The sequence below is a fragment of the Ipomoea triloba genome, chromosome 4 (assembly GCF_003576645.1).
Source record: "Ipomoea triloba cultivar NCNSP0323 chromosome 4, ASM357664v1".
Classification (NCBI taxonomy): Eukaryota; Viridiplantae; Streptophyta; class Magnoliopsida; order Solanales; family Convolvulaceae; genus Ipomoea; species Ipomoea triloba.
In genome coordinates this window covers 14,049,185-14,063,320 of record NC_044919.1, presented here as the reverse complement: position 1 = coordinate 14,063,320, position 14,136 = coordinate 14,049,185, and the positions used below count along the sequence as shown (strand labels likewise).

General features: G+C 33.3%; 1 protein-coding gene across 1 annotated transcript; it reads right to left on the bottom strand.

The window, feature by feature from the left end:
* Nucleotides 1–2,909: 2,909 nt before the first annotated feature.
* LOC116015852 (disease resistance-like protein DSC1) lies at nucleotides 2,910–11,377 on the bottom strand. The gene is made up of 4 exons (XM_031256021.1): nucleotides 11,177–11,377; nucleotides 5,308–5,598; nucleotides 4,175–5,182; nucleotides 2,910–3,404 (listed from the first exon to the last, which is right to left on the bottom strand). Exons 1-4 carry the CDS (start codon nucleotides 11,375–11,377, stop codon nucleotides 2,910–2,912), a joined length of 1,995 nt encoding a protein of 664 aa, XP_031111881.1.
* Nucleotides 11,378–14,136: the final 2,759 nt, after the last annotated feature.

The window sequence follows — 14,136 nt, the reverse complement described above, 5'->3', positions numbered from 1 at the left end:
CCTAACTTTTACCTCTAAGCTCTTTTTTTCATGATGCATTTATTGAGTGCTAACGAATTGACTAACCCACAACTAATAAATAAATTTTACTAATTACATGATAACACCTCAAGAAAGAAAATTGTGGGGAAATACATAAAGGATTTGTAGCATTGTTCTTTAATCAAAATGTTAAGTAATATTTTATATGGAGTATATTTTATTCTCAATATAAAAAAGAAATATATTAATTTTATTCTTGAAAGTAGGTTTTTGCAATATTATTACGTTGAATAATAGTTGATACACTATATAATAAAATCTAACACGTGGAAATGACAAATTATTCTGTAAACCCGCGTCTAAAATATACAATTTACATACTAAATGTTCACAATTTACATACTAAAACACAATTCAAATTGTGAGCATTCAATATGTAAATAGACACGGGTCCATGATATAACTATTGTGTAGAAGTATATTGGGCCGACTTATCATTGATTTAAAGAAAAAAAAAACAGATTACATTCAAATACGGAGTATTCAATAACAAAGTTCACTCCACTAAATATACACGCTTCCGGCCCAACAGAACTTCAACCCATTAAAAAAAGGGCGGTGCTAAACCCATCCAAAGGCAAATTATGCTGTGGACCTGGGTCCAAAACTACGTCGTTTTTGTCTTCTTCTTTTTTCTTTTTTTTTTTTCTTTTTTTTTAATTAGTAAACATATTGTTGAATATAGAGTTGTCCAAAAATGTGTAAATGTAGAGGTTTCAAAGTGTGAATGTAGAGTATAGAAATCGTGAATGTAGATTTATGATTGTGTGAATGTAAAGTTGCCCAGAAATGTGTGAATGTAGAGGTTTCAAATTGTGAATATGGAGTATAGAAATCGTGAATGTAGAGTTATGCATGTGTGAATCTGTAATAGAGTTAAGAAGTTCTAGCAACTTGTAGCCCTGTAATGTGTGAATGTGGAGTTCTCAAGTTGTGAATGTGGAGTATAGGACCTGTGAATATAGAGTTTTTGAATGTGTGAATGTGGAGTTTACAAATTGTGAATGTAGAGTATAGTGTATGTGAATGTAGAGTATAGTTACTAAACATATAATCCTGTAATGTGTGAATGTGGAGTTTACAAATTGTGAATGTAGAGTATAATGTATGTGAATGTAGACCCAGGTCCACCTTGCAAGGTGGACCTGGGTCCACTGCATAACAACCCAAATCCAAAATAACATGGAGGGTTTTTGAAGTAAAATCACTCTTAGGCCTTGACTTTCCACTTTCCAGATCGCTACAACCTACACAGTTGTTATGCCGTGGATCCGGATCTATGTTCACAATTTTATAATTTTATGTTTACAATTTTATAACTTTATGTTCACATTTTCATAACTTCATTGCATGCTCACAGTTTCATAATCCATGTTCAAAATTTCATAGCTCTATGTTCACAATTTTATAACTCTATATATGTTCACAATTTCATAATTTTATATTGTGAACATAGAGTTCAAAATTACATATATAAATTGTGAACATAGAGTTCTAAAATTGTAAACATAGATTTATAAAATTATGAACATAGACTCAGGTCCACCTTGCAAGGTGGATCCAGGGCCATAGCATAATTTGCCCAACCTACAACCCACGCTAAAATCACTCTTATAATATTCTCCCCTGGCAATTATCTTACCATACTCATAACTCGTTAAAACTTCGCTAAAAGAACCTAGTGGGAAAACCTAGTCGAGGAAAATAGTATAAAGTATGTAAAATCATGCATGTGTTAAACCTGTTGCCTCATTAAAAACATGTAGCTAGCTAGAAAAAAAACCTAATTAAGGAAAAAAGAGTACAACTATAAACCTTTAGAACATCATCACCTTTAGGATCTGATCAAAAAAGTCTTCTAAAATATCCATTTAAGTACACCTATTGATTGTTGTTCCCTGAAGACAACAATATTCCAAGCGCACACATCAAAATTTTATGAACATATATATTCTAGCTAGCTTCGTCCAAAGATCATGTAACAACTTGTTGAACTTCATTGCATTTGACAAATCATGCAAATGAGTAGAGACATTAAGCCTATTTATATTCTGGCAAATCAATTCCTTCCGGATATACACATTTCATAATTAGTCTAAGTAATTAATTAACCCACGTAATAAATAAATTATTTAGGCTATTTTTTTTTTTTAAATACCATATCAAATCTGTTGAGAGGAATTGCCACCAACCTTCTCTACTTAGTAGCCGACCAAGAGCTCGGCAAAATACAATCCAAGACAAGAAGCACAAGTTAAAGAGATAGCTAATTGAGCGGAGAGTTTGGTCAAACTCATCACCTACTATCACATGCATTTATACGGTGACTGTCAAGGTTTTGCGAGTGTCTTCTCCTATGAAGTTTCAGATCACATCATGCTCCCGGCAAATTATTGGTTCACACAGTGCTGTGTGTATCATAACAATATGTACATTTTTAATATACTAAAAGTACATTATTCATGTATTGAATGTACGTTATATGAAATAATGTACTTTCAGTACTCGAATAATGTAATTTTATTGATGTAATGTACATTTCTAATATACTAAAAGTATATTATTTGTGTATAACTCCCAACAACAAACCACAAGGAGAAGGTTACCCATAGCTAACAGGCTCAAACCCTCAAACCTCCAACCTCTCGGCTGTAGGTAGAGCACTCTTACCATCTGGACCGTCTGGGCTGTCCTTACGGACTATATTTGCTAATGTTTATCATGGTAAATGACGATGTGTGTACATATAAGAAGTACAATAGTACTATCCACAAATACTAAAGATAATGTCCATAATTATTAACAAAAAAGAAGTACAAAATGTGAATATTATTACAATTTAAAAAACAAAGAAAAAAAAAGGATTTTTATTGGGATCTCAACTTCATTAGAGGTACAAATTGTCGGACGCCATATGTATCTGTGTATAAAGGTTCAGCTCCTATTTTCTTCACCATACAGTCTTCAATTAATGTTGGGAAACCCTCAATACTAGTTGTTGTTATAGGAGTAACTTTGATGACTTCTCCGACTTTTATATCTTCAAATCGATACCGTGGAATAAAATGTAGAATTGAAATTTCTTCCACTTCTAATTGGACATTAAAAGATAACTGTTTGTTCATTTCATAAGCACTAGTTTCAATACTGACGAAATAATCAAAAGAAAGTCCCGGGAATATTGCTAGGGGTTTGACCACCACCCAAAAAATGAGTCCAACAAATTCCAGTGTTTTAGCCTCAGTAGGTAATTGGAAAGATAATGGTGCACCTTCTTCTTTACATCTAATCCAACTCGGAATTTCGTTGCATGTAAGACTACATTCAAAACCTACGTAACCCAAACGTGAATCTAACAGAACCTGTACAAGGAAATTAGAGTAAATTAGTGTATGACCAACTGCAAATTAGTGAAATTACACCATGTATTTTATATCCTGGTCCAAATAAAAAGACATTCTGGACACATAATTTAATAACGGCAAGTACATAATATATTAACTGTATTTATATAATTTGTTAATTTTGTCTACTAAAGATAGATAATAGGTTAATTGTAGTATACACATAATTTATTAATTGGAGATACATAATATGTTAATTATAATAGACATATAATTTATAGGCACAAACCTTACTATTTGGGAGGAAATTGTATGTACAACATACATTAGGTATTTAGAGATCATCAAAGTCCCCCACTAAAATGTTGTCATTAATTAATATAGGAATAAAGGTCAAATAGGTCATCCAACTGTACAATAATGAAATTAGGTCACAGAACTTTTAAAAAAAAAACTATAATTGAATATTTGAATCTTTAAATTAAGTCATTTCATGTAATTCGTCCAATTTGTAGGTTTTCTAAGTTTCTAACATGTCACCCAAATTTAAACTATTTTTTTATTTTTTTTTTAAAAAGCCCATCCAATTTTTTAAATTTGGGGTGACCTGTTAGAAACTAGCTAGCTACAAATGGATGAATTGCAAATGGGTTAGTTTAGGGATTCAATTGTAGATTTTTTAGGTTAAGTGGGTAATTGCATTATCGTGTGCAGTTGAATGACCTATTTGACATTTATTCCATAGTAATGAAGCAAATTGAAGAGAGTGAAAAAAGATATATGCATACCTCCTTAAAGCTTTCTGAGAAATCAATATGTGGAACACCTCCTAACCTCATGCTGCTCTTTATATGAAGATTATTCTCCCAACCCTGAATTTCCTTCAACTTTTTGCAACCACTAAGATCCAATACTCGCAGCTCCGTACAGTTGGAGAAGTTTGATACTTTTTCCAAAGACTCACAATTTTTAGCTATAAGAGTTCCAATTTTCTGAGGAAGCTCTGGGAAAATTTTTAGGTTTTTGGACCCTTCTAACCAAATTCTCTCAAGACTGGGAGGAAATTGTGGGAGCATTTTGAGATTGCTGCAACCATTTAACCTAATATCCCTAAGATTGGGAGGAAGCTGTGGGAGTATTTGAAGAAATCCGCAACCATGTAAGGAAAGTATCTCAAGACGGGGAGGAAGTTTTGGGAGCATTTTAAGATTTCGACAACCATTTAATATAATTCTCGAAAGATTCGGGGGAAGTTCTGGAAGTATTTCAAGATTTTGGCAAGCATTTAAGCTAAAATCTCTAAGACGAGGTGGAAGCTCTTGGACCATTTTTAAGCTGTGGCAATGATCCAAATAGACCTTTTCAACAGTGTGATGAAGTTTTGGAAGTACTTCTATGTTCTTGCAGAAATTCAAATGAATTATTTGAAGCTTGGACAAACGAGACAGGTTGGAGACCACACCATAAGTATTGGTTCTCCCCAGGGACAGTGTTTGTATTGAGGTTAAATTTGCAAAAATTTCAGGCAATGCTTTTAGCTTTGGGGCATATGACACATCAAGAAATTGTAGTGCATTCAAATGGCGAAGGTTATTTGGAAGTTTCTCTAGTTTCTCACACCCATGAAAACTTAAATGAATTAGTTTCTTCAACTCTCCGATAGAAGAGTGCACCTTTTTCAAATTACAGCAGCGTAGAAATGATAGCTTGCGAAGATTTTGAGCACCGCTAAAGTTCAGAGTCCTCGTGAGATAATCGGAGTAATCAAGGTTCAGAACCTCGAGACATGGGAAATGCTATATAAATGAATTCAAAAATAAAATTGAAGTAAATAAAAAAGATTGAATTATTGATAGATATTGCAGTAAATAATTTGTTATAGCAAAGAACAATTAAAAAGAATAAAGTATTACGAAATTACCTTAAGGGTGGGAAATTCTTTGATGTTGCTATGCTCCATTTCCAAATTTACAAGCTTCTCAAAAGAACAGCTAGACGGAATATTAATAGATTTCAAAGGACAGTGATCCCATTTTAAACATCTAAGCTCCTTAGATAGATGTTCGAACTTTCCATCAAGATAGACATACTCTCCACTTATTTCAAGAAATATTAAATTCTCCATTTCCTTAAATGCTTCTGTACTATACTTGCCCACCATATTTTTCAAAGGGGAGTCTTTGAATATAATCACCTCAATCTTTTTGGTACCCTACAAATAAAATGATAAACTAGTTAGAGAATCACATTAACAATTTTAATTAATAGAATAACAATTTAATGTAAAAAGAGGAGGGTATAAGTGAAATGTAGTCTATAATGAATTGAATATGGTTATAAGAAACAAAACATGCATAAATTAATTCAAAGTTTTCTTGAAATAAAATAATAAAATGTCATTAATTAATCAACCCTTTTGTTATTATTCCAACTACTATACATATAAATGAATTCCAGTCTTGCAATCTATAATATAATCAATTCGAAATAATTTGGCAGTGTGGGAGTAACCTCTAAATGTGAAGGGGCTTCTTGTGCGCAATAAGTAAATGTCTAACCTCTGTATTTAATTGAGTTACAATGATTTACATCTTGTAGATGCTTTGTGGGGCATGAGGTGTGGGGCCATTAGAGTTGGGGATTCAACCTTTTGGGAACAATTCTAGGAATATAATTGGATTTATAAACAATTTATTACTGTGCTGATTATTGATTTCTACCTTTAAATTTTTTTACTGTTTCATGTATTGCACTTTGTTATTAATTTTTAACTTCAATTGAAGAACAACATATTATATATGCAATATAAGAACATAGAAACTAAAAGAAAATTTTTACCTTGAATTGTGTCATTTATGTAACCCCATTACAATTTACCGAATATTAATTTGTGGTAAAATGTAAATAAGTAGTTATTTTCACTAAATTTAATAAGAAATTACTACTCTACAGGGCCGGCCCTGGAGCAAGTGCAGGGTGGGCACCCGCCCAGGGCCCATCTCTATAAGGGGGCCCATAGATATATATTAGTTTATACACTTATACTTAGTATATATTAAAAAATATATATATATACTTAGTTTATGCAATTCACAATTCGAAAATCGCAAATCACATATTCGCAATTGCAAAGCCAAAGGTATTATTTAAGTATTTTAATAATTTTATGAATTGGTTTATTGGCGATTTGGCGAATTGCCCAAAAATGCCAGAATGCATATTATGTATATTAAATTATTAGTATTAATTATATTATATTATGTATAATGTATTGTTGACTTGTTCTAATGTTTAAGAGTTTGGAATAATTAGGAATGTTATTTTGATGGCATAAATTAGGAATTTAGTTTTTGATTGCAGATTAGGTTGTATTGTTGTTTAGGAATCCTAATACAATTCTAAATTGTAATTATACTGTTGTTTTAATGTTCAAGAGTTTGGAATAATTAGGAATTTTATTTTTGTTTTAATTCTATTTATAAAATAAAATTGTAAGTTTATTAAGTTTATTATATGCAGGGAATCAAGGATTGAAGGTACATGTTTACCGTTGAAAGATTTTTGATTGACGGATTCGGATTGATTGTATTTAAAAAATTATTGTAAATTTTCTAATATTATTTCATGTTATTTGATATTATTATTTTTAATATTATTAAATTTAAATCTTAGTCTGTTTCATATAGGGGCCCTTTTTTTAATTTCGCCCCAGGGCCTATGAAATGTTTGGAACGGCCCTGCTACTCTATATAATCTCCACATACATATCTATAAATACTGTGAATCTAGTTTTAAATTAAAGGATAATTTAAATTTTAGAATTAACTTGAAGTTAAGAATATATTGTATCCCTTAATAATTTGTATATAATTGCTCATAATTAATTAACTATATATCCAAACATTATCCGTTAATCCCACTACTTATCTTTGACCTTGAATATTTTCTGCACTTGCTTATTTCCAATTTTTCCATAAATATTTTAACTTCACGTCTTTAATTGTAGAGATATTTTATCAATGATGGTATAAAATTTTGAAAAATGTCCGACTTATGTGTAGTTTTATGGGCAAAGTGAACAACACAAAACTGAGAGGAAAAAATCTAATAATTATTGTGATATGTAAGAGCTTAAATACTAAGGTTTATGTAATAAGATTCCCCACATAATAAGAATGAGAGAAGAAAAAATACCTTTTGTTTTATAAGTGTGAACATAAATATAATATGTGCAGTCCAACTATCAGTTTAGGCTTTTAGTTGAGATGGAGCACATACTTTAATTTGGTATCAGAGCCACTCAACAGGTCATGAGTTCGAATCTCCGCGTCACCCACAAAAAGAGACTTCCACGTGTTGCTTGGTTGGAAATCCACCGCACACGTTTCAGTTTAGGCACTTTAATTATAAGCACCTCATGAATATCTTTAGGGCACCACAGTCGGCTACGTTCACCTGGATTATTAGGTGACTAGGTGACTCAAAACGAATCAGTCCTGCCCCCCATCTTTCGAATTAAGTCAAGTCATGCATCCAAATCCAAGAATCAGTCCTGCCTTGATTTTAAGTTTAGCTTGAATATCGTTATTAGGGATTTTCTTCAATTTCTCAAAGGCACTAATCCATTCTTCCCTTGATAAGCTTGAATATCGTTATTAGGGATTTTCTTCAATTTCTCAAAGGCACTAATCCATTCTTCCCTTGATTTATCATATAGATATGACCCTAACACTTCAAGAGCTAATGGAAGTCCCCAACAATAAGTCACTATGCCATCTAAAATCTCACCATAATCTTCTTCCGGTAATGTTTGCTCTCCAAATGCATGTAGGCTAAAAAATTGCAAAGACTCCATAGGATCCAATACCTTAGCTTCATAACATTCATCCACTTCCAACCCTTTAAAAACATGTGCATCTCTTGTGGTTAAAATAAGTCTACTTCCTTCACCAAACCAGTCTCGTCCTCCACATAATTTATTGAATTGATTTCTATGCTCCAAATTATCAAGGACTATGAGACATTTTTTTGTTTGAAATCGCCTTTTCATCAACATGATTACTTCATCTATACTGCCAATGTCGATCTTCTCATAAAAAAGCTTTTGAAAAAACTGTTTTTGTAATTTTTTGATCTTCTTATCTACTTTCGCAATATTTATCCCATTATCTAGTTGCCTTGAAATTGTTGAATCTATCTCAAGAAAACAACTACTTTCAAAGTGCACAAAAAGTTTGTTATAGACCGCTTTAGCAAGAGTTGTTTTCCCAATACCACCCATACCATAGATCCCGACCATACGAACACCATCATTTGATTTGCCATGCAATAGCTGGACCACATTTTCAACGCGAGAATCAAGTCCAACTCCGTGTTTGACAACAAACATTGGTACACGACTTATTATCTTTTGGACCTCCTTGATTATTGAATTGATGAACTTCGATTCATATCTTCAATATTCATACAGAAAATGAAAGCATTATATGATGAAACTTGCAAATGAATATATAATCAGCCTCTAAATAATGTGTCTCTGTAATTCAATACTCATATTTATAATTATGTATAAATGTGAAGTATATTATTTATATGCAACTTTGAATGTATGCTCTTTTATGAGATACTCAATTATTTGCAACCTCATATAGATGCCCAAAACAATGACTAATTAGCTTGGTCAGCACGCAATTCATAAGTCTATCCATAGGCCACAGCCACCCCAAGTCTCGTCCCAACTGTTATTTGTATTTTCTCTGCTCTTTCCTCTTTTATATCTCTCACCTACTTTACCATTTCCCAATAAATTTTCATCTGCACTTGAACTTTTCTAGATACCTTTCATTGTTTTACTCAATTCCTTGTTATATAAATTCAAAAACTGTGTTGTACTATTGAATATAGAATTCTGAAATTGTGAATACAAAAATTCAAAAATTATGAATATAGAGCTAAAAAATTGTGAACAGAGTTTTAAAATGGTAAACTTGAACTTGAGTACCCGGATCCATGGCATAACAACCGATTATTCTGAAGGTGGGTGGCTTCTTGCCTCTTGTGAGTACAGGTGTCGAGGTGAGCTGAAACTTACGGACTAACTCTAAACTGTTTTGCAGTGATGTGGATTAAGGCTTAAAAATTTTGATCCATAAAAATACAAGTCTCGTTGGCTTTCGCCCGTATTGGTTGGCGGGCTACGCAGAGTACCATGTGTGCTTCTCAAGAATATATATATATATATATATATATATATGTAATTATAGAGTCATGATTAGGTGTTGCCTGATCCTTAGGTGTGGCCGTGCGGCCTATTTTCAGCCATTTGATCATATCAACTCATCAAATCAACGCGCAATATATATATATATATGTTACAGAACACACCATTCTACGTACTAAAATGCACCAGAGGACCGATAACACACACCATTCCACACAATATACCAAATGCACCTATTCACTTAAAATTCATCAATATACATAATAAAACACATCATTCTATGTATTAAAATGTACCACAACGTGCCTCATGTCAGATTATAAGCATACACTATTTACACATATTAGAAAACATGTGCTAAAATATGCATCATTCTACGTATTAAAATGTACCATACTTATTAGAAACACATGTGTTAAAATACACACCATTCAATGTATTAAAATGCACCTGACGACGTATTAAAAACACCATTCCACATCACAGTCACACATCATTCTACGTATAAAAATGCACCAACGGATAGATTAAAACACACAATTCCACAACACAGTTAATGCACCAACATACGTAATAAAACGCACCACAACATGCATTCAAACGCACCACACTATTTACTAAAATGCATCATTCCAATTCACGTAATATAAATACTAAAATTACCATAATAACCCCACTTAAACATAATACTAAAATTACCATAATAACCCCACTTAAACATATTCGAATTTCAATAGGATTAATGAAATTGGACAGTACATATTATGCTGCATGACCGCACCGGAGATCACCGGCGCATTTGAACAAAAATTTACACACACACACACACATATACACATGTATATACTAATAAGAGTCCAAGAAAGTTAGACCTATAATGGGTAGAAAAAATGACGGTCAAATTATTAAATCAAATGGATGGTTCAGATTTTTTAGATTTATATGTTTCCTTAAGATTTTCTAATTTATCTGTTAAATTTTCCGTTAATATTCCGTTAACTTTTAAATTATCCATTAATTTCTATAAGAAAGGTCTTAGGTTCGAACCTCATCCCAATCAAAGTTGGCATATTGTTGAAGATATACTACGAATATGTTAGAGTATATCATTGGTTCAAAATTAAGTATCCCACCTTATTACTCTTATTAAATTAAATAATAAATTAGTCGTTACAACAACAAAAATAATACATATGCATTTCTTTAATTTATAATTTGATGTCTACAGTGCTTTTATTCAAAAAAAATACATTATCAAAAAAATTAAAAAGAGATATAATTTCATTAGTTACATTGTCTATATTTTCTACCATGCAAAGATTCCTTACCTTTAATTTTAGAGAAAATTGCCATTTTGGTCTACTGACTATTGGGGTCCTATTAATTTCAGTCCACAACTTTCAAAAGTGTTAATTGCATACCCTGACTATTCAATTTCTGTCAATTTTGGACACTCCGGCCAAATTGACGGCCAATTTTGACCGAAATGTCTTAATTACTCCATTAAGCCTTAATGTGAAGGGCAAAATTGTATTTTCCATCGGATTGTGAATTAACCTGGTTCATAGACCCATTTCTGCAAATCTCCCATTTCTTCAATTCTCAATTTCCAGTCTCCTGCTAAGCCGCCATTGATAACTCTCCCAAAGCTCAAGATGCATTCTTCTTCTTTCTCTCTTTTAATTTCCTTTATGATTTTCTTCTTCCTGTTTTCCACTTCCATTCTCCATGCCTCTGATCTTGACGTGCTGCTGAAGATGAAGGCTTCCATGGTCAGGCAGCGCNAAACACATCATTCTATGTATTAAAATGTACCACAACGTGCCTCATGTCAGATTATAAGCATACACTATTTACACATATTAGAAAACATGTGCTAAAATATGCATCATTCTACGTATTAAAATGTACCATACTTATTAGAAACACATGTGTTAAAATACACACCATTCAATGTATTAAAATGCACCTGACGACGTATTAAAAACACCATTCCACATCACAGTCACACATCATTCTACGTATAAAAATGCACCAACGGATAGATTAAAACACACAATTCCACAACACAGTTAATGCACCAACATACGTAATAAAACGCACCACAACATGCATTCAAACGCACCACACTATTTACTAAAATGCATCATTCCAATTCACGTAATATAAATACTAAAATTACCATAATAACCCCACTTAAACATAATACTAAAATTACCATAATAACCCCACTTAAACATATTCGAATTTCAATAGGATTAATGAAATTGGACAGTACATATTATGCTGCATGACCGCACCGGAGATCACCGGCGCATTTGAACAAAAATTTACACACACACACACACATATACACATGTATATACTAATAAGAGTCCAAGAAAGTTAGACCTATAATGGGTAGAAAAAATGACGGTCAAATTATTAAATCAAATGGATGGTTCAGATTTTTTAGATTTATATGTTTCCTTAAGATTTTCTAATTTATCTGTTAAATTTTCCGTTAATATTCCGTTAACTTTTAAATTATCCATTAATTTCTATAAGAAAGGTCTTAGGTTCGAACCTCATCCCAATCAAAGTTGGCATATTGTTGAAGATATACTACGAATATGTTAGAGTATATCATTGGTTCAAAATTAAGTATCCCACCTTATTACTCTTATTAAATTAAATAATAAATTAGTCGTTACAACAACAAAAATAATACATATGCATTTCTTTAATTTATAATTTGATGTCTACAGTGCTTTTATTCAAAAAAAATACATTATCAAAAAAATTAAAAAGAGATATAATTTCATTAGTTACATTGTCTATATTTTCTACCATGCAAAGATTCCTTACCTTTAATTTTAGAGAAAATTGCCATTTTGGTCTACTGACTATTGGGGTCCTATTAATTTCAGTCCACAACTTTCAAAAGTGTTAATTGCATACCCTGACTATTCAATTTCTGTCAATTTTGGACACTCCGGCCAAATTGACGGCCAATTTTGACCGAAATGTCTTAATTACTCCATTAAGCCTTAATGTGAAGGGCAAAATTGTATTTTCCATCGGATTGTGAATTAACCTGGTTCATAGACCCATTTCTGCAAATCTCCCATTTCTTCAATTCTCAATTTCCAGTCTCCTGCTAAGCCGCCATTGATAACTCTCCCAAAGCTCAAGATGCATTCTTCTTCTTTCTCTCTTTTAATTTCCTTTATGATTTTCTTCTTCCTGTTTTCCACTTCCATTCTCCATGCCTCTGATCTTGACGTGCTGCTGAAGATGAAGGCTTCCATTGCCTCTGATCTTGACGTGCTGCTGAAGATGAAGGCTTCCATGGTCAGGCAGCGCAGCTCAAGGCTGAGTGACTGGCGAGACGCCGACAATGCCTCCTCCGGCGCCGCGCATTGCTTCTTCTCCGGCGTGAAGTGTGACGGAGGCGCCGCGCATTGCTTCTTCTCCGGCGTGAAGTGTGACGGAGATTCGCGGGTGATTGCTATAAATATTGTGAAGTGTGACGGAGATTCGCGGGTGATTGCTATAAATATTTCCGGTGTTCCGCTCTTCGGCACGCTGATTGCTATAAATATTTCCGGTGTTCCGCTCTTCGGCACGCTCCCGCCGGAGATTGGGCTGTTGGATCGGCTTGTTAACTTGACTCTCATCGGCGACAACCTCACCGGAGAGCTGCCGCCCTTGACTCTCATCGGCGACAACCTCACCGGAGAGCTGCCGCCGGAGATGGCGAAGCTCACGGCGGTGAGAGTTATTGGTCAAGTCGGACGAAGAGGTTGATTAAACCGGGTCTATGAACCGGGTTAATTCACACTACTGATGGAAAATACAATTTTGCCCTTCATATTAAGGCTTAACAGAGTAATTAAGACATTCCAGTCAAAATTGGCCGTCAATTTGGCCGGAGTGTCCAAAATTGACAGAAATTGAATAGTCATGGTATGCAATTAACACTTTTGAAAGTCGTGGACTGAAATTAATAAGACCCCAATAGTCAGTAGACCAAAATGACAATTTTCTCTTAATTTTATTAATTAATTATATTCACCGCATTGTTCATTGTTTTATTTTTGCACTATCTTGTAATTAAATATCAAAGTTATACTATAAAATAATGTTATATATTTATTACCAAGTATTATTTTAATAACATGGAAAAAATTAAAAAATAATAAATAAAAAACAGTTTGAAGCCAATCATATTAACTACTTAGGAAGAATTTGTTGACAAAGAAGACATTCAAATAACCCAAAAAACTGATTTAAAACTCATTATTAAAAAACTTCGGCTTCCACCGTTGGCCTCCGGCCGGAGCTCTAATGGAGCTTTGAGCTGGCGGTTTTGGTCACCTTCTACGTTTGCTCTCGCTCTTCTTCCGCGACATGCCTCCTCCGGCGCCGCGCATTGCTTCTTCTCCGGCGTGAAGTGTGACGGAGATTCGCGGGTGATTGCTAAAATATTTCCGTGTTCCGCTCTTCGGCACGCTCCCGCCGGAGATTGGGCTGTTGGATCGGCTTGTT

Excerpts from the sequence above, each read along its gene's own strand:
- LOC116015852 (XM_031256021.1), bottom strand. The coding sequence starts at position 11,377 with ATGGAAGCCTTCATCTTCAGCAGCACGTCAAGATCAGAGGCATGGAGA. Across the intron at positions 5,183-5,307 it reads AAGAATTTCCCACCCTTAAG|CATTTCCCATGTCTCGAGGT; the intron begins GTAATTTCGTAA and ends TCATTTATATAG. Across the intron at positions 3,405-4,174 it reads TCTCAGAAAGCTTTAAGGAG|GTTCTGTTAGATTCACGTTT; the intron begins GTATGCATATAT and ends TTCCTTGTACAG.